Source organism: Eucyclogobius newberryi, unplaced genomic scaffold, assembly GCF_026437365.1.
Source record: "Eucyclogobius newberryi isolate DKJ021-1_F unplaced genomic scaffold, fEucNew1.0.hap1 SCAF_4, whole genome shotgun sequence".
Lineage (NCBI taxonomy): Eukaryota > Metazoa > Chordata > Actinopteri > Gobiiformes > Gobiidae > Eucyclogobius > Eucyclogobius newberryi.
In genome coordinates, this window is record NW_027316056.1 from 9,692,328 (window position 1) to 9,712,921 (window position 20,594).

General features: G+C 40.7%; 1 protein-coding gene across 1 annotated transcript; it reads left to right on the forward strand.

Annotated features, from left to right (window-relative positions):
- Window positions 1–249: 249 nt before the first annotated feature.
- wipf2a (WAS/WASL interacting protein family, member 2a) lies at window positions 250–20,462 on the forward strand. The gene is made up of 9 exons (XM_072462588.1): window positions 250–259; window positions 311–453; window positions 5,726–5,858; window positions 7,508–7,660; window positions 12,128–12,485; window positions 13,475–13,710; window positions 15,879–16,112; window positions 16,741–16,842; window positions 17,041–20,462. Exons 1-9 carry the CDS (start codon window positions 250–252, stop codon window positions 17,085–17,087), a joined length of 1,416 nt encoding a protein of 471 aa, XP_072318689.1. The 3' UTR covers window positions 17,088–20,462.
- The last annotated feature ends 132 nt before the right edge of the window (window positions 20,463–20,594 follow it).

A 20,594-nucleotide genomic window follows, 5' to 3' on the forward strand; every position in this document is an offset into this window, starting at 1 on the left:
AGTTATTATTTTTATCAAAAGCGACTTAGCTGGTTATTAGTTCCATGACCCTTTTGATGACCTCTTAGCTAATGCATCTTTATGGACGATTAGCAATGCTGCTTCAAATATGATGATCTCTGTTGCACTTTCAAAACAGTCTTTATTAGTTAAGTGAAGTTTGTCCTGACAAACAAAAGTTTGATAAAGATGTCTGGTGGTAACAAAAGTTTGATAAAGATGTCTGATGGTAACAAAAGTTTGATAAAGATGTCTGATGGTAACAAAAGTTTGATAAAGATGTCTGATGGTAACATGTCTGTGTCCTCAGGAGAGAGTGTGAGCGGCTCCAGAGGAGGCAGTGAAGTCCGGAGCGTTGTTCCAGACCGAGGAGCCGTCAGAGGGACAGGATGCCCATTCCTCCCCCTCCCCCCCCCTCCCCCTGGACCCCCACCTCCCCCCACCTTCAACCAGGTCTGTCTGCAGTAAAGTCAACACGTTTAACAGTATTTACTGAGCTCAGAAAACATACAAGAGTACAAGAGTACTGCTAAGAGTAATCACCATTTACAAAAGTTTTTTTTAAAGGTGACATGTTTTTGCTTTGCCTGTTGATAATCGTGATTATTCAGGTCACAATAAAGACAAGTGTGTGTGTTTGATGTACTGATTTTCTATACCACAATGATTACATAATTAGGCCCGAGCGCCACAAGCTGGCGAGAGGCCTATTAATCTCGTAAGGCCGTGCGAAGCACGGCTGCGAAAGTGCGCACGTAATCGAGCGCGAAGCGCTCGCCCACTTCCAAACACTCACTAACGCACTCCTTCACTCACGCACGCCCCGTGCATACTAATTAATAGTAGGAAAATGGAACATTACCGTTGTAAACGGGCGAGCACTTTAAATTGGGATGACGACCGCTTCGCGGTCGTCATCCCCATATAAAGCACTCATTTGCCCTAAGTAGCTCACGAATACGTTCCCCATCTCTTGCATGTTCCATGCATATAAGCATGTAATGCAAAAATTGAACATTATTACTGTATAGAGGGCCAAAAACACAAAGTGGGCGGAGCCCACTCAAAATTAACGAAAGTACCCGTCAGTGACCAGGGACCCACACCATGAGGTAGGAAAGCGCGAGCGCTTTCCGAAAATGTATAGTTTATGATATTTGAAAAATGGGAAACATTGTTTTCGCATCGGAATCTTCTTCTTCTTCTTCTTCTTCTTCTTCTTCTTCTCGGGACCAACCCCCCTATTTTTCACCCAGTGAACATTGACGAAAAGTCACAAAAATGTTCACACCTCTAAAAATCGAGCCTCTCTACATTCTGGCTATTTCCCTTTTCTAAAATAAAAAAATTGGCGCGTCAGCGCCCCCAAATGTACCAAAAATGCATTGAGAGATGGGAAATGACCCAAAAAAAATCTGATCGTAGAATCATGAAATTTGGCGCAGAGGTAGATGGTGACAAGAGAAGTAAAAAATATTATTACGGCAACGCCGTCCGCCCAACCAAATGTCGGCCATATTGCTTCAAAAATGGCTAAACATGATTTTGGAGTTTTTCCAAACGTCGTACTTTTACGAACTCCTCCCAGGGCGTTGGCCCTAAAAAGCTGAAATTTGGTGAAAATGCTACTGAGGAGTGGGACATCAAAAGTTATCCAAATTACATTGACACCTCTCACGGTCTCTGTGCGGCGAAGCCGCAAACTGTAGCTAGAATTTCAGAAATCTCCCATATTTAAAATTTCTGCCGTTTGCGCAGATAAAGTCCGAATTGCGTCAAATTAGAATCAGTTGTTAAACTCTTTGCCCTAAACCCACTTGAAGTGAAATAAATTCATTTGGCGCCACAGCGCCCCCTACAGATTTTATATGGAGGTTAAATGTTTAGTTTTGCGAAATTTTATGAAATTTGACACACAACTCAATTTTAGAATCCCCATCAAAAAAGTCAATGAGACCCATGTCATAATTGTTATGGCTTTGCCGTAGCGATGACCGAAACCTTCCATGTTATTCCAATGGGGAAATCGCCAGAACATGTTTACACTTTATACTTTCACAAACTCCTCTTAGGGCGTTAGCCCTATTAACCTGAAATTTGGTGAGACTCATCTTCAGGGGTGGACCATCAAAAGTGATCCACATTTTTATTCAAAGCCGCACATTGTGCCAAGAATTCAAAATAAAATTGCTTTTTCATGGTAAAACAAAGGGGAGAAGATGTGACGGCGTCACAGATTCAGCAGTAGGCGCAATAAAAGAACAATTGGGGCGCGTTAGCGCCCCCTCCTCTTGCGGCGTGGCGGCGGCGTGGCGAGGGCCGATCATTGCCGCTTGCGGCTATATTTTTTATTATTTTTCTTGTTCTTCTCCTTTTTGAGCTCTAATTTGACCCCCTGAACATGCTCAAAAACTCACCAAACTTTGCCCAAAATTCAGAATCGGCGAAAAATTAGATTTTTTCTGGGCCATTTTTTTTTTCGTTAAAAAATGGCGCGACAGCGCCACCGACAAAAGTCAAAATACATTGCGCCTATGGGAGACGCCCCGAGGTCAACTTTGGCGTAAAGCTACGAAATTCGGGACACGCATTCCTCTCGTGAGGACAAAAAAAAAATATTATTGTGGCCACGCCCCCAGACTTACCCTATGGCCGCCATCTTCCTTTGAAAATGAAAACACGCGGTGTTAGCCATTTTGTTCACGTCAAACTTTGACGAACTCCTCCTAGGGCGTTTTGCCAACCAACCTCAAAATCGGCGGACGTCCTCTGGACAAGTGGGGCATCTAAAGTTATCCAATTTTTTGAGATACCTTTACCGGTCTGTGTGCGGCGCAGCCGCAAAGTTGGACAACTTATTTTGGGATATTGCAGATCTAAAAATTGCTCCCATTTGATCAAAACGAGTCCGATTAGGACCAAATTTGAATCAGTTGTTAAACTTTCAAGTTTGGACCAGTTTATGATGACAAAATTGAAATGGGCGCGATAGCGCCCCCTACAGAGTTGCCTTTGAGTGAACATTGATGGACAAAAACTGGTTTTACACAAATGTTCTAAACTTTGCCCAAAATTCTATTTTGGGGTCCCGAGCAAAAGGCCAATCAAACTTATGCCTCAATTTTTACGGCGTAGTCGTAGCCATGACGGAAACCTCCCATGTTATCCCTATGGGAAAATTGCTAAATCTCTCGAATATCCACATTTCTCTGTTTCACACTTTAACGAACTCCTCCTAGGGCGTTTTGCCCACCAACCTCAAAATCGGTGTACGTCCCCTAGACAAGTGGGGCATCTAAAGTTATCCAAATTTTAAGGATAACTTTTACGGTCTCTGTGCGACGGAGCCGCAAACTTTTCCCTGAATTCTGACTATTTGGCCTTCAGAGTGGCCTATAAACAATAGAGTTTTTCCAAATGACATTATATTTTGCACAAAATTCTAATTTGCAATCCTGATCATAAAAGTATGAGAGCCAAAGTCATATTTTGTACGGCGTAACCGTAACGATGACAGAAACATCCCATGATATCCTTATGGGAAATTCGCGAAATTGCTCAAATCACCACATTTTTACGCTTCACACTTTAACGAACTCCTCCTAGGGCGATTGTCTGATCAAACTCATATTTGGGGAAAATCATCTACACAAGCGGGGCATCAAAAGTTATCCATATTTTGATTTTAAGTGCTACGGTCTCTGTGTGGCTGACCCGCATATATATGTCACAAATGGGAAAACAGCGGAATCTCTAAAATGACCACATTTTTACGCTTCACACTTTAACGAACTCCTCCTAGGGCGATTGTCCGATCAAGTTCATATTTGGGGAAAATCATCTACACAAGCGAGGCATCAAAAGTTATCCATATTTTGATTCTAAGTGCTACGGTCTCTGTGTGGCTGACCCGCAAATATATGTCACAAATGGGAAAACAGCAAAATCTCTCAAATTACCATATTTTTATGTTTTACACTTTAACAAACTCCTCCTAGTGCGTTTTGCCCACCAACTTCAAAATCGGCGTACGTCCTCTGGACAAGCGCGGCATCAAAAGTTATCCATATTTTTATTCCAAGTGCTACGGTCTCTGTGCGGCGGCGCAGCAAATTTGACTCACACTTGTGTTGATTTGCACTGGATTGGCCATGTCAATTGTGTCGCCGTCTGTCAAGTTCTTTTTTTATTCAACACACAATAAGGGCGCCATCTTTATCAAGTCGAAAGCGCAGAGTCGGAAGGCCGGCGGCCCGCGAGGGCCGTTGGATGCCGCTTGCGGCTTCAATTCTTCTTCTTCTTCTCGGGACCAACCCCCCTATTTTTCACCCAGTGAACATTGACAAAGTCACAAAAATTTGCACACCTCTAAAAATCGTGCCTCTCTACATTCTGGCTATTTCCCTTTTCTAAAATAAATAAATTGGCGTGTCAGCGCCCCCAAATGTACCAAAAATGCATTGAGAGATAGGAAATGACCCAAAAAAAATCTGATCGTAGAATCATGAAATTTGGCGCAGAGGTAGATGGTGACAAGAGAAGTAAAAAATATTATTACGGCAACGCCGTCCGCCCAACCAAATGTCGGCCATATTGCTTCAAAAATGGCTTAACATGACTCAGAGTTTTTCCAAACGTCGTACTTTTACGAACTCCTCCCAGGGCGTTGGCCCTAAAAAGCTGAAATTTGGTGAAAATGCTACTGAGGAGTGGGACATCAAAAGTTATTCAAATTACATTGATACCTGTCACGGTCTCTGTGCGGTGAAGCCGCAAACTTTAACTAGAATTTCAGAAATCTCCCAAATTTAACATTTCTGCCATTTGCGCAGATAAAGTCTGAATTTCGTCAAATTAGAATCAGTTGTTAAACTCTTTGCCCTAAACCTACTTGAAGTGAAATAAATTAATTTGGCGCCACAGCGCCCCCTACAGATTTTATATGGAGGTTAAATGTTTAGTTTTGCGAAATTTTATGAAATTTGACACACAACTCAATTTTAGAATCCCCATCAAAAAAGTCAATGAGACCCATGTCATAATTGTTATGGCTTTGCCGTAGCGATGACCGAAACCTCCCATGTTATTCCAATGGGGAAATCACCAGAACATGCTTACACTTTATACTTTCACCAACTCCTCCCAGGGCGTCAGCCCTATTAACCTGAAATTTGGTGAGACTCATCTTCAGGGGTGGACCATCAAAAGTTATCCACATTTTTATTCAAGGAGTCACGGTCTCTGTGCGGCAAAGCTGCACATTTTGCCAAGAATTCAAAATAAAATTGCTTTTTCATGGTAAAACAAAGGGGAGAAGATGTGACAGCGTCACAGATTCAGCAGTAGGCGTAATAAAAGCCCCCTCCTCTTGCGGCGTGGCGGTGTGGCGAGGGCCGATCATTGCCGCTTGCGGCTATATTTGTGAATTATTTTCTTTCCTCTCAATAATCATGACACTAGAAATTTATATTGCGACAGTCTTAGTCTTGCCACAAGAAAAACTAGTCAAATTTATTCCTCCGACATCCAAACAAACATTACAATCTTGATTAAAATGTGATCAAATGCACAGCTCTAGATGCTATAGATGGATATAATGCCATAATGTGGAGCATTCCAGGCAGAGCAAACACAGTGCACCTTTTGATACACATTAACATTTTGAGAACTGTCTTGTGTTTTTGTCATAAGAAAACATCAATAATTCTCTGTTCCTATTCCTCAGGCGAACACCACGGCTCCCAAGCTCAACTCGTCAGAGGTCAAAGGTCGCGGAGCCCTTCTTAGTGATATCCACAAAGGAGCCAGACTCAAGAAAGTCGGTCAGATCAACGACCGCAGCGCCCCCATTATAGAGAGTGAGTGAATTCATAACTAAACTCAGAAACAAATGTGAACTGGTAGTGTGGACGGGACGATTTTGCCGGTTTTATCCTCTGTCTTTACGTTTGGCACCGACATGAAAGTGTTAAAGGACATGTATTAGGCTAATTTGACTTTTATTTGAGTTTTAACATTGCCTCCTCATCATAAACATCCCTGGAGTAACATTTAGATTCATTTACTCTAGTTTGATTCATCCTGGTTAGAAAATCTTCTCCCTCCGAGTTTGAAAAACACTCACTCCTGAATTTCCTTGAGGTGTGGTGTTTTCTCGATCTGTGGCATAGCTCTGAGAATCTTCTGTTTTGTTTAGTTTTTTTTTTAATTAAACGTTTGAAATGAATTCACTCGAGCTTGTTTAGGCCAATAACAATACAAAGAATGCATAATATTTCACCTTTAAACTGAGTCTCCCCTACATAGTGACTTGTAGTGAGCATATTCTGACGGAGAACACTTTAAACTCCGTCTCAGATTTTATTCCCTGGTGATTGGACCAATATTGATGCTAATATCACAGGCTAACACAATAATCGATATCGCAACAAACGAAATGCATCACAATAACACCAGGTCTTCCATCTGAAGAAATGCATCGTCTTTAGAATGGAAGTATTGAAAAAGATAGATTGTATTCATGTTTTTTCTTCTTCAGTCTGAATTAGCCTTCATTTAGTCTCGGTTTCGACCTATTCCGACTTATTTTGTCAAGATTAGGGCCAATGAATCAACTAAACGTGACTAGTCGTAATCATATTTATAATGGGGTAATCATTATCTGGACTATACAGACTTTAAAACATTTATCATAATACTCGTATACCTTGTATAACAAAGATGGTGAGACTATTAAATTAAAATGTCAAAAAATTATAAACAATTTCCTCAATACCATGCCAATAATTGCCATATTTAATTTCATTTATTTGTTTGGTTAAAAATTGTGTACAACAGAAATAATCGCTGACAAATTGACCTCTAAAATAGTTAGTTGAAGCCCTATTCAAAAAGTAATATTCATATATTGCAGTAGTATCAATATCATAGTTCTTAACAGTCATATCGCAATAATTCCCAATTTCGTGTAGGCCTTATGCAAATAATCACTTTGTAAAAAATGATTTAAAAAAAAGAACAATTCAAATACACACGCGTCTAATTTACTTGTGGACGATGCAGAGCTTTTCAAACTCAAATGTGAGAGAAAAGGCTCTTCCTCTCTTTTTCTCAGCCGTTCTCTCAACACAGTGTTGAAGGAGCGAGAACTGAAGGGTTGAATTCATTTAAATAGCCTGATAAAAAAGTTAAAAAAAAGTTTAATAGATGTATTGGATAATGATAATGCTAAAAAGCCTGTGTGATGAAAATTTGCCCATTTACGCCTGTCCATCGCTTTGAATCAACACATACAAAATGAATATCATAGAAATGGAAAAAAAATTGTAAATTCAAATTCTGGTTTTGTTCTTGTTAAAAGTCTGTCTCGTCACTGGAGTTGTCCCTGTGGGAGTTTCACTGTAGCTTTTGCATGAGATGGTGTTTCCATGTTTAATTTAAATGCGTATCATCTGTGAAAGCTTGTATTGTCGTCAAAGGTTTGAATATTGAAATGTGTCTGTCCCAGATTCTGGCAGCGGTGGAGGAGGAGGAGGAGGAGGAGGAGGAGGAGGAGGCGGAGGAGGAGGAGGAGGAGGAGGCGGAGGAGGAGGAGGCGGGGCCCCAATGGGAATGGCAGGTCTGTTCCAGGGAGGAATGCCCAAACTGCGCTCGGTTGGAGGTAAATGTCAATTACACTCAAACTTATTACAGTGCATTTGTATATTTACATCAGACTTGTAAAGTCCTGTTTTTGAATCCTTAACATTGAATTTCTATCCAGTCAATCATATTGTTTTTTATAAATTAGTACAAAGCTATGTAACCGTGTCCTTTCTCCAAACAAGCGACACAATATGGATTCTGTATTACGCACATTACTAAAATGGACCCACCTCTTAGTGTCTGTAAAATATAGATGTGGCACATAACTCAAATCTCATACCATGAAAGACAAGACATGAATTAAATGATTTAGCAGTTATTTACAATTAAATCATTTATTTAAGTTAAAGCATTGCAGTTTGCACACCAAACTTTGTGCTTGAGGTTTGTATCCCTCCCACAGTCTTGGCCTCTGTGAATAAACAATAAATAATTCAGTGTAGTTTTGTCTCTGCAGCAGTTTCTATATTTGCTGCTTTGCCAAGAGATTTTATGTATTTATAAGTGTTGTGTCACACACTGAAGATTCTGCAGTTTGTACATGAAAGATCTGTATCAGAAAATCAACTTTACATTTATTGTCTTGAAATTGATCCAGGCACACTTTTTTCACTCCAATATTTTTCTTACTATATTATGGCAAAATGATTGGGTATAACATCTAGATTACTTAACATGATTTATGTTGTAATGATGTGGATGAACATTTTATGCTAGTGACTAGGGATGTCACAATATAACATTTTCGTTTTACGATTATTTTGATCTTGAAATGCAATTTAAAATAATAACAGAACATGATGAATAGGTTTACGTATGCTAACATAACACCATCAGCTACATGACGCATAGACAATGAACTGTAACAAACTGTTGTTAAGTGGTATGTTAACGTTAGATATTAGCAGTCAGACTATAGCATAAAGAACATGGCAACAAGTTTACCACAGCATCAGTATTACCTCAAATCACTAAATCCGCTGAATTATTCTTCCTCTGTGTCACAGTTCGTTTTAGCTTCCGTGAAAAAAAAGATTGCTCAGTCGAAAAAACACCCAGTTCCCAAAGAAGTAATAGAATATTTACAGTGAGCAAACGAGGACAATCAAAGTATGTACAGGATCCATAAACTTAAGAGCAAAAACAGGGTCTCACCGCAGATGCTCTCTGTAGCTCTGTAGCGCAATGTGTTGCTAATAGCACGTGCGGTGCGTCGCTACAAAACAATGAGCTGTTCTAGTATTAGCAGTTGATTTATACAAAACAGGAGCCAGTTAGCGGTACAACATGTCAGACGAATTAAACGTACGTTACAATAGTCAACATATTAGTGTTTCATTTGTTAATTCGGCCCATATTTCTTAAACCTTCATTACAAAACTTAAATAGCTGCTCCGCTAAAGGAGTTCAGTACGAAAAAGGCGGACGTTAGCCACGCGGAAAAGTACAAATAACTACTTCAAAAACAGAATGATGCGCAGTGAGTTGAGTAAATACTTTAAATGAACTATTTGTAAAACTCGCCACTGAATCAGATTAAATAAAAGGTAGAAGTAGATGATTATGGACCATGTTTGTCCAGACCAGATACCAGCTGCCACAGTCGCAGTGGGAGGAAGAGCAAACATTACATTGAGAGGCGAACTGCTTGGGTGTTGATAATCACCCGCAGTAAAAAAAACTCACGAGTCATCATATCAGAGCCGCTCAGTCCAGATCAACCTCAGCCGCATCAACCCGCCATAAGAGGGAGATGGAGCAGGAAGCTACCTGGATATTTATCAATGAGCGCTTTTTGAAATACGTAACCGGGGTTACATGAGCGCTCCGTAAACACCAAGAGCGCTCTCGGGCACGGCGCTCTCTCGGGCACGGCGCTCTCTCGGGCACGGCGCTCTCTCGGGCACGGCGCTCTCTCGGGCCGTGAGAGAGCTGAGAAGGCACAAAAATAACGAAAAATATCAGAAATAAGTCTCTCCAGAGTAGAAGTCGCACCCCGGCCAAAACTATGTGAAAAAGTGTGACTTATAGTCCGGAAAATATGGTAGTTTTCCTTCATTCCCATTGTCTAACATGTTACTATTCCTCATGTTTGTGACTGGCGTTACAAAATTGTACTCCCTGACAGACAAAATAAAGTTAAATGTGACAAAAACTGCCAGAGACTACTACAACTAAACTACAAAGTATTTTAAACTACAGTTCTGTACATCCCGGATAATCGCCAGAGGAGGTGCTTAAGCACTGAATGAATCCCTTTGCGCATGCGTAGTATCAATACCAACAATGTCACACTTCGTCGCACGCAGACAATCGGATGGCCAATTAGAGGCTAAGTATTCTGATTGACCATAGTACCATACCATTTGAGTACTATAGTTAAACTTGTAACTTTTGTTCCATTTCATCCCTACTGACTGCCAGAGGTGCTTAAGCACTGAATGAATATTGGCATAGTCCTGAGGACTCCTGAGTTCAGAACTCACTGAGTGAAGGCTTTATCACAGTCGCATCCGCTTAGTGGATATAGACCACCTCCAGATGCAGCTCCTTGCTGGTCAAGGAGAAAAGGACACAAGAAGTTACACTCGAGCCATCTGTTGAAGGAAATCACTGTAACGGTGCAGAGACTAAAACCATGACATCCTCCATAGACTGGTCACAGTGAAAACTGTTCACCAGTGCAGTGCTTCACAGCAACACCATATCCAGATAAAGTTCCCAAGAAATGTATGGAAATTAGCTCATAGCAACAATCTGTTGTGTGTACGGCATTTACGTCATGCATGCACATGGACTGGCCTAACCAAAAGCAAAAGTGTGTGAAGGCCAAAGAATGACAGGTTGTACCTGGGTTCAACAGGATACAGACACAGCATAATAGTAACAACAACAATTTGGTGCCATCCCAAGGCACTTCTTGACAGCATGAAGGCTGACTGGATAAAGCAGGGAAGAACACCAACCTTGATCCAGAAAAAGGACCAATTCGGTTCAATGAACAGAACCCTGTACTGAACGAGCACTGTCAGTTCCCCTACTACCGATATGTAAAACCAAAAACTAGTCTACTCTGTGGGTGGTAGAGGTAGACCGTAGCCTTGGTCCTCAGCTGATACACTAAGGCCAGAAAAAAAGTGTGTTTCCGGTAACATTGAAAAAAAAAAATCCAGGTCGGATTTGTCCGACCTACCGACTTTGACTGTCAAATTCAGTTTCCTGATTGAGGTTCTGCATAGCCCCGCCCACAGCGTGACAGCGTGAGAGTTGTTGTAGTCCAGGGCGCACTGTGCAGTCACAAGGAAACCATCTGATACCTCACCATGATGTTTGTTGAAAACGTTGAAAAATGTCTTACAGACTTCTACGTTCACTATTTTTATTATTGTCACTGGATGATGTGAGCATTTTACGACAGTCACGCCAAATATCTTCACCGCTGCAATCCCGGGCGTGCAGATCGCCCCCAACATGACATCTGCACGCTGACCAAACAGCATCTGCGCAAGCTTCTGCAAACATGCGCCCGTAGGTAAAACGAAACCTATCAAAAGTGCGACAATTTTCATATCTTACGATCCCCACCGATGATTTTTTTTTCCCCGCAGCTTTTGGATTCGCTCTCACAATTTGGAGAGTGTTCATAGGGTCAATGTCCCAGCAGCCCATGTCCTTAGACAAAGCAAGATTTAGATACGTGAAGATTTTAAGCAGGAGAAGAGATTCTTTGAAAGAGGAGGCCCTTTTTTGTTAAAAACGAGAATCCTTTTTAAACAGAAATGGAGGTTTAAGGTTCAAATCCGGCAGCATTGTGAAACCATGACGACATCAGCCCTGGCATTTCAGGTGCTCATCAGGTTCTAATCAGTGAGGAGGGAGTTACAGTCAGGTGATCATAGGACTTTGATGACCCATTACAGGGCTGTTGTTTTCAGGTGAAACTTACAGTGTAAAGAAAAACAAAAATAGGACAAGCTATTGTCGGGAGGCTCCGCCTGGTGGGCAGGGCTTACTCAGAGTAGGACAAGTATCCGTGTTCTCAGACCAGAGCCACAGATTGAGAATGACTTGGATGAGAGTCGAAGCGTCTTTTTTTTCTCAAACTGTGTAAAGATGACTACAACTGAATATCATTTTCTATACATAATTTCAAACAAATTTAATAATGGAACAATTGTTATCTGGACTATAAATGGACTCCGAAATATGCCATGTGTGAGAAAATACATTTTATGACGCCTACAAAGCAGGAATGACATCAAAATGACACAGGACACATTTACTTTTTTTTTTTTTTTTTAATTATCAAAAAACTATATCCGTCAAGCAGCGTCATCTCCACTTAATCTGGGTCAAATTGAGTAAAAATCTGATCTTTACTGGCATTTCAAATTCAAAATGAATAATCTCAAGACTAATCGATGGGCAAAATGATTGTCAGTTGCAGCCCTCGTCCGCTGACCCTCTCTGTCTCTCTCCTCAGATGGTTCTGTTGGCCGCTCCGCCCTGCGGCCACCCGGTGCTCGCCCGTCTGCCCCTCGCCCTCCCGCAGGTCGCTCACCCTCCCCCTCGCCGTCCCGCTCCAACAAACCCCCCCCCTCCGAACCGCTGCGCTCCCAACGGCCATCTCTGCCCGACATCACACGCCCCCCCCCCTCCAGCGGCATGAAACACAGCTCCTCGGCTCCGCCCCCACCGTCGCCCTTCGGCCGTCAATCCAACGCCCCGCCACCACCGCCAGCCAATCAGAAGAACTCACACAACAGAGAGAAGCCCCTCCCACCCACGCCGGGCAGAGGGTCAGAGCGGCCCGAGCGGCCCTTGTCTTCCTCCTCAAACAGGTACAGATTCTTATTGTTTCAGGTTAAAGGTTAAAGGTTTACTCCAGTGTTTTAAGTCTTCATCTGGTTCTGTGATTGTGATATCAGCCACATCAGTTATGCTCCGGTGGTACATCCCACTTAGGGGCGTCTTGCAGCTGCATGTTCCCCGAGTTGATCTGGCGCTGTACTCACACCACGTTTGTGAAAGATGTTTGCTCATAAAACGATTAGATGATTATATCCCACATGTAAAGCGGGCCTAGTGTTTTTGGTTCAAAAAGTCCCGCCCCCGTCTCCCGCATCCGCCGAGTTAATCTAACCGGTGAGATAAACGCGGACACACCATAACAGAGCTGTTGCCCTGCGCACGTGTAGATCCACTCGTCCCAAAAAGTGTTCCAAAGCACCATTGCTTGTCAGTGCCCAGCCCTTCTGTGGAGTCTCGTTGACCAAATGGATCACTTGCTAATCAGCATTTCCAGCAGTAGTTGGAATCGCCACCGCCAGTCTGCACGCTGACCAAAAACTGATCAAAAGTGCAGCAATTTTCATATCTTACGATTCACACAGATGATTTTTTTCCCGCAGCTGTTGGATTCTCTCTCACAATTTGACCTTCTCAAAACGTGCGGACAGTAAATATGCGATAAAATGTTTTCTTTACGTTGAAATTCAGGTCTTTCAAGTGACCAGAAACACACAACTTTCTTTTTTGTGGCCTGAGGTGATATTTCTGCAATTTGGTGATTCATTTTACAGACATTTCACATTTGACTGACAATAAACCTCAGCTAATACATTTAAAGACATGTTTTAACACAGTTAGATTTACACAATATCAGCTGACTATTGTTATCGGGATACTCCAAAATGAATCATAATAATTGATATTCACTTTTGTCGATATTGCATACCTCTAAATACATTTAAAGAGTATAAAATGTGGCATCCCTGAACATGCCTCTTGTCTGAGCCTCTGTGTTTGTAACTGAACTTGACCCTCACAGGTCACAGACTGGAGCCACTCCTGCTCCGCCTCCTCCGCCGCCGTACCGACCCAACTCCAACGGGCCGTCGCACGCAGACGCTCCGGAGCTCCCGCAGAGACACAACTCACTGCACAAGAAGCACTCATCAAGCAGCAGCAGCAGCCACCAGAGCCGCAACCACGCCCCGCCCACACCGACCAATCAGACGGCTCGCCCTCCACCCCCTGCCAGGGAACCGCCCGGACGCAGGACGGGTGAGCCACTCTGACACACACAACACGCCAACCTCGATCAGGAAGGCAGTTATTTACATATTCAATATTCAACATGTTGTGTTCTCGGTCTAGAATTTACTAATGTCATTATCTCAGATGGTGGGCGGGGCCTGTGTAGCTCTAATCATGGGTTTCAGTCACGTGACTTATTTTTTGTCATATTTTGAAGATGTCACACATGCTGTTGCCTCTCCGCTGCTAGTCATGAAAAACAGCACATAAATAAAAAGAGGGAATAGTGATTCTGAAGCGATTGTGAGTAGCCCTCGTTTGTCTGCTCATCCGAGGAGAAGGAGAGAGTCTGTACTCTCGCTAAAAAATCAAAAAACACTTTTGGCACATATATGAGGCACCAATAGCACTGTAAGAAGGTTAAAAGCTCTGAAAAGTCGATTTTGCATGATATGGGACCTTTAAAGAGCCATGTTTTAACGCTTGAATGAAATTAAAGAATCGTGCTCTGAACAGAATGCTGTTTGAGCTCAGTTTTGAATCCCCTTTTCCTTCCAGACTTATCCATAAACTCAGGACTCTTGATTTGAGTGATGTCATTTGTACTTTGAGTTATAGTTTTTAACTGACAGATCACAAAAAGTTAGAATGAATGACATTTTTGTGAGCACTGGGAGGCCTCATGGTGCATTTTGAGTCTAATATACTCTTTATATGACATTCTTGCTTCCCATGATAGTGATCTAATCGTTAAATATGCTGACAAAACTATCATCGGTCTCATCTGTGACAACAATGAATCATCTTACAGAGCAGAGGTACAAATGGGTGTTGAGTAAAGAAAACAACCCACTTCCAATCTCCTCTTTGGTTTTAGTCCTAACGTCATCTTCCATCCAAATCGCACACTCTGAAGTACAATTAATGAAAGAGTGCAAATGTCTGACACTTACGCTTTTCTTTTTGTGTAAACTTGGAGAATTCACAAAAAAACTTTAATTGCTTCACCATTGAAAGTCGTCTTGTTGGCTGTGTCTCTTTGTGGCTCGGTAATGTTTCATCTAAAGAGAGAAAAGCTTTAAATAATGTGGACTTCTTGAGGCTCTTCAAGTGTAGACGTTTAAACTGAGCCTTGGAATCCTTCAGGACTCTGAGCACGCTGTGGCAGAGCCAAGTTTGAACGTCTCCATTCAGGAAGAAGATATCGTTCTATCAAATGTAAAACCTTTCACGCTAAAAGCTTCTTCCCACAAAGCGTCACGAGCTTGAGCAATGCACTTAACTTCATCATATTCACTTTTTTTATCTTGCTTACTTTCACCGTGTCACATTTTTCATGGTACTTTTAGTGTTTTGTAACTTATGTCCGTTGTTTGTAAGATAAGATAAGATAAGATATTCCTTTATTGTCCCACATGGGGAAATTTCATTGGTGCAACGCAGGTAGATACAGAGGTAGATACAGAAGAACATGTGTGGTTGTTTTTGAAGTCTCGTGCAAATGAGAAATAAACTAAACTTGACATTTGAACTTTAATTTAAAAAGCAAATTCTACCTTAGAATTCTGACCTGCTGCATTTGAAATATCCTACAATATTGTGAGGTCACGTGAACACAACCTACAGTTTTTACACTGTTTTTGTTTAGTTATACTTTATTTATATAGTACTTTTCAGGAGAGTCAGGCGCTTTACAGAATAATAATAAAACAATTTAAAGAACATTGAGCAAAAAATTATAGAGAAAGCTCAAAATTTAATCAATAAAATTGTGTACATTATTTATTTTATTTATATATATCACATTTATAGTTCTTTCTATCATTTATGGAACGATAAGTTGATTTATACATTTTTGAGTCTGTCTACATCTGTGGTGAAGCTGCAGTTTACGCCACACTCCGTGTCCAATGTCAACCTTCTTTGTAAATGTATTTTTTGATTCACATATGTAATGTAATGTCACAGGTTTGACTTGCATTGAAACTACAAATGCAACTCTCTGATTGTTTTTGAGTTGTTTTACTCAGGAAACAGCTGATGTTAGCTCTGTTAGCTTTGTTAGCTCTGGACTTTTGCTTCTGCAGGCTTTACTCTCTTAATATTTATACAATATTCATAACTGCGCCATGAGTTTAAGACTCGTGAAGTGCGTGTTAAGCAGTCCATGTAAAGCCCCTCCTCTCTGCTCTCAGCCCCGCAGGCCCCGCCCTCGTCCGGCTCTCGTAACGGCTCTCGTGATGCTCCTCCTCCTCCTCCACCGTACCGGGGCCAAAGCTCGGAGCCTCGCATGGGCAAACCACCTCCTCCACCGTCCTCCAGCTCCAGCTCGTCTCTGAGCTCCAGGACTCCGGCCGGACCACCGCCCCCACCTCCACCCGTTCGAAACGGGCACTCCGGGCACTCCGGGCACTCCAAGTCCATACTAGGTCAGTAAGTGAAGGAGGAGGCGAAAAGGGAGACCATTTAAGTGCTTTATTCCGTTTTATTTTGAATCAGTTAATGCATAAAGTTCTCAGCAGTTGATACTTTTCCATCTGTAAATGTACAGAAATCGACAAACTGTGTGAACATTGTCCCTACATATATTTATACACAGTACTTATACACTTTACTATATACGTATACTTATATACAGAGATGGGCAGTGCTCAGTTACATTTTCTTGTCTATCCTTTGAAAAAGCCAAAATGTGTGCTTTGTTTAATGTAATTGGAAGGACAAAACATTAATTTAATAGAATTTCAAGAATTTGGATTTTCCGTCCAGACAGTTTCTCTTACTTTGAGTTGTAGTTTTTGAAATACTTTTTAACTTTATTTTGAAGTAACTTTACCCTTACTGTTGTCTTTTCACTTTATATCTTGTATTGTAAAGTGTCTTTTACTGTCCAAAAATTGTCCAACACTTTATAAGTTATTGTTATTGCCGTTTGTTACTTCTTTGGCTACTCTTCCCACCTCTGCATATAATAATAATAATGATAGTAATAGTAGTAATAATAATAGTAACAGTAGTAATAATAATCATATAATCATCATCGTTGCTCTGTTGTAGATGATTTTGAATCCAAGTTCAACTTCCACCCGATCGAGGACCTTCCTCCTCCAGAAGAATATCGTTATTTCAACAAAGTTTATCCCAGCAAACACAACAAAGGTGAGTCTCTCGGTTTTCACACTAGTTAAGCTAGTTAAGTTAGTTAAGCTCCTACATGAAGGAGCTTTCGCTGATATGGCAGTAGTAATGAGTGTGGAACACCACTTTGGACCCATGAATATAGAAGTACAAGTACATGTCAATCAAAACGACTTAACTAATCTGTAAACTGAAGTACTTCTGCCTCTGTGTGTTCAGCTCAGATGAGAGGAGCCCCACCCGCCCCGCCCGTGGGATCCAGGTGAACTGACCTCAGATCAGAGGAACAGGAAGCAGCAGCACTTGAACGCCTCATATCAGGACCAACAAAACCAGTGCATTCCTTTTTATTTTACACACTTTTACATTGAGTAACACACATCACACATTCACAGTTAACACTTCACTTTGGCATTTTGAAGTTCCTTGACAGGAGGACGCACTAGTCTTCCCTAAAAGAGCAGTGCCACACGTTTTTTTGTTTTGTTTTTTGTGTCATGTTTTGTCTTAAAATGGCCATTCCTGCAGTGCCAGGCGAGGGTGTGTTTGATTTCCTCCCTAAATGTGCCAAAGGCGGGTGGAGTCTTATCGCGATGCACACAGAACACTTTCTATAAAAAGAACATTAGATTTTTAAAAGACTTTTGGGACAAAGTCGTCACTGACGCCACGCCTCTTTAAACTCCTTCTTTCTTGGACCAAGGGACTTTTCCACGTTTTGTTTCTTTTTGGGGGTTGATTTTGTTTAGTTTTTCTCTTTCATTACACGGCGATGTTGCACAGCAGCTTCAATGCTAAACCAAGTCACTGTGCATGGACCGGAGTTGCACCTTTTTGAGGGAAATGTCTTTAAAAATATACTTTGAAACGATACTGACCGTAGTTCTCAGAGCCAACTTTGTGTTAGCGGTTTACTCTGACGTTGTCTGGTCTTTGAGCGAATTATCCATCGAGTGTTTTCACTAAACTGTGGACGGAGGCAGAATCAACATGGCACCTTACGACATTTCTGTGAAGCCAGTTTCATCGAAAATAAAACGACCTTTGCCTAAATTTACTTTACCATATTTCACAAAACATCTCCAACATTGCACAATGCCATAGTAAATATTACGCAAATTGCAACAATGAACATTATTAACTTTGTGTTGTGTTAAAGTCGATATAATCCCTCATTTGTCCAGAGGCGGACGGTTGTCCAGATTACTGTCTTTGAAAACTTGCATATGAAATGTAGACCTTTCCACTTTATCAGCACAGAAGGCACTCAAATTCTGGTTCACATCTTCATCTAAAAGACCCAACTCACACGTTTGACAGTGGGATGAACATTTTAAGCAGGAGAAGGGGTGGTTTGAAATACAAGTGAAGGAGGCAGTGTTGACAAACATGAACATGAATGTTGGTCTGAAATATTGTAGAAAAAGGTTCAGTTGTATCATCTGGACTCAGTTTTAGAAAAAACAAGACATTTCGACTCATCCAAGAGTCATTGTCAATCTGCGACTCTAGACCGGGAACTCAGATATTTATTCTATTCTGTGGTAAGCCCCGCCCACTGGGCGGGCCCTCCTGAAGTAAAAGAAAAAGTAGTTTGTTTCAACAGAAACTTGCACCTCTTTGTTTTCTATCAAGCTAGCCTCTTGTTTACTATCAGTCCTTTAATGGGCTGTTAGTCTCCCTTTTGTCCCAGTCTCTCTCTCTCTTCCCTGAGGACCTGATTAGCATCAGAATGCCCTGGATGTCTACCTCCAGGTTTTTCAAAATTACATTATAAACAACAGGAAAATTGAACTTTAACCCTCCAAACAAACTACTTACCACAGAATAGAATAAATATCTGAGTTCCCGGTCTAAATTAGCAGATTGACCGACTCTTGGATGAGAGTTGAAATGTTTAGTTTTTTTTTCTAAAACAGAGTCCAGATGACTACAACTGAACCTTTTTCTACAATGGAACACTGTACACTTACACCGACTCTCCCCTCTACAAGTCTACAACAGTCTCATAAAACCTTGGCAGAAATCAAGCCAGTCAAACAGGCTGAGAGAAATGTGTCAAATATAATGATAAAATATAAAGATCAGTTATTTTTTGAATATCTTATATAATCACAAAATGATTGTCATGAACCTACAGTCCTTTTAAAAGCAGAAAGGTTATGGCGTTAATCCACTTTCAAATCCATTTTGTCCCACTTTATTTGACCTAGATTTTATGCAAGGTTTATGAAGAATCCGGTTTCTAAAGAGATATAATGTTGACTTTCTCAGGTCTAATATTTCAGCATATGCTTTCCCTAAAGCACTTAATACTCATATCATTCATGAAACAGTTCTGTTGTCTCTTTGCGTCTTGTAATCTTAATTTGAATCATAAACTTTATTTACAAAACTGGTTGAAACGCCTCTGTCCACAGCGCACTCAAGTTGGATCATTTTCCTAACGACAACTTGAGAAAACTTAGAAAACACTACTTTTTTAATTATTATTATGTTACTTCTATTATTGATGCGGAAATTTGGCAAAAAAGGCAAAGGGATCTTGTTTGTTTGTGTCATAAAAGCTAAAAAAAATGAAATGAAAAAAAGTGTTTTGAAATTGTAAAAGGAGAAAATTGAGATGTGGAGAATTGCTATGCAAAAGGAGACTGTAGCTTGTTTTAGCCAACCAAAAAATAAATAAAACATGGACAAACGACAGGAGAGTAAAACGATGTGGAAGTGTTTTTGTGTTAACGCCTGTCTGCACTCATTAATCAAATAATAGATTCAAAAAACATATTATACATTAAGAAATCTAATTCAGTTTTGGTTATTTTAAATTAACTTTTGCCATTTGAGTAAAGGTGGTTTTAAGTGTTATTAATGTTAATGTCAGTCAGAATGCTCTGCAAAGGAGTTTTCTATCGTATTTTGTATTGTTTAGTTCTGCTTAAAATGCATTTGTTGTCATTAATAAAATTAATATTAAACTTGTACTTCCAAAAACCTTCCGTTTGATACTGGAAACCACACTTTACCACACTTCCACTGCCCGTTTGCATCCTCTGCTGTTGTTTGTCTACGGCCAAAAACAGGAAAACACTGAAGTGCCAGAGAAATGTGGATTCTTTATTTTCTTACAAACCATAAGCTTATTTTAAAAATGATAGATGTTATTAAAAAATGCCATTCAGGTTGAAAATGTTGTAGTGACACAGCGCCCCCTGCTGGTCCTCGCCTTAACACTTATCAATAGGTACCTGTACTTCTATTTTATGTTTTTTGGGGGATAAAGATGATAAAAAATGAGTGATTAAAAAGCATGTTTATTTGAAAATGCAATAATAAATATTGTATAGTTATGGATATGGTAAGCATAGTTATTGATCTATTTTTATGTTGTACAAAGCTTGTAAAATAGGAAAGAGAATGATTATAACGATGTTCCCGTTTGGGTGAATGTGAGCCAGGGTTGACCCACGGTGGCCATTTTGGATCCAGTTTCTGTGAGTTTACAAAAAAAAATGTTGAAAATCAAGAGTCGCTGGCCTCGCTGTTGACCATGTTCACTTCACTGTGCTCTTTCATGTAACCAATCATGTTTTTATCATTGAGAATAAAGAAATATATTCCTCTGGGAGATGGGTTTAAAACGATTGTGTTTTGTGTTTTATTCATCATGACATTTTTCATATAAGATAAGGCATTTTATGTGAAAACCGTAAAAACACACATTTGTGGCATTCAATTTCTTCATTTTGTCTGTTTCCTGCCTGGAAGACCTGTCT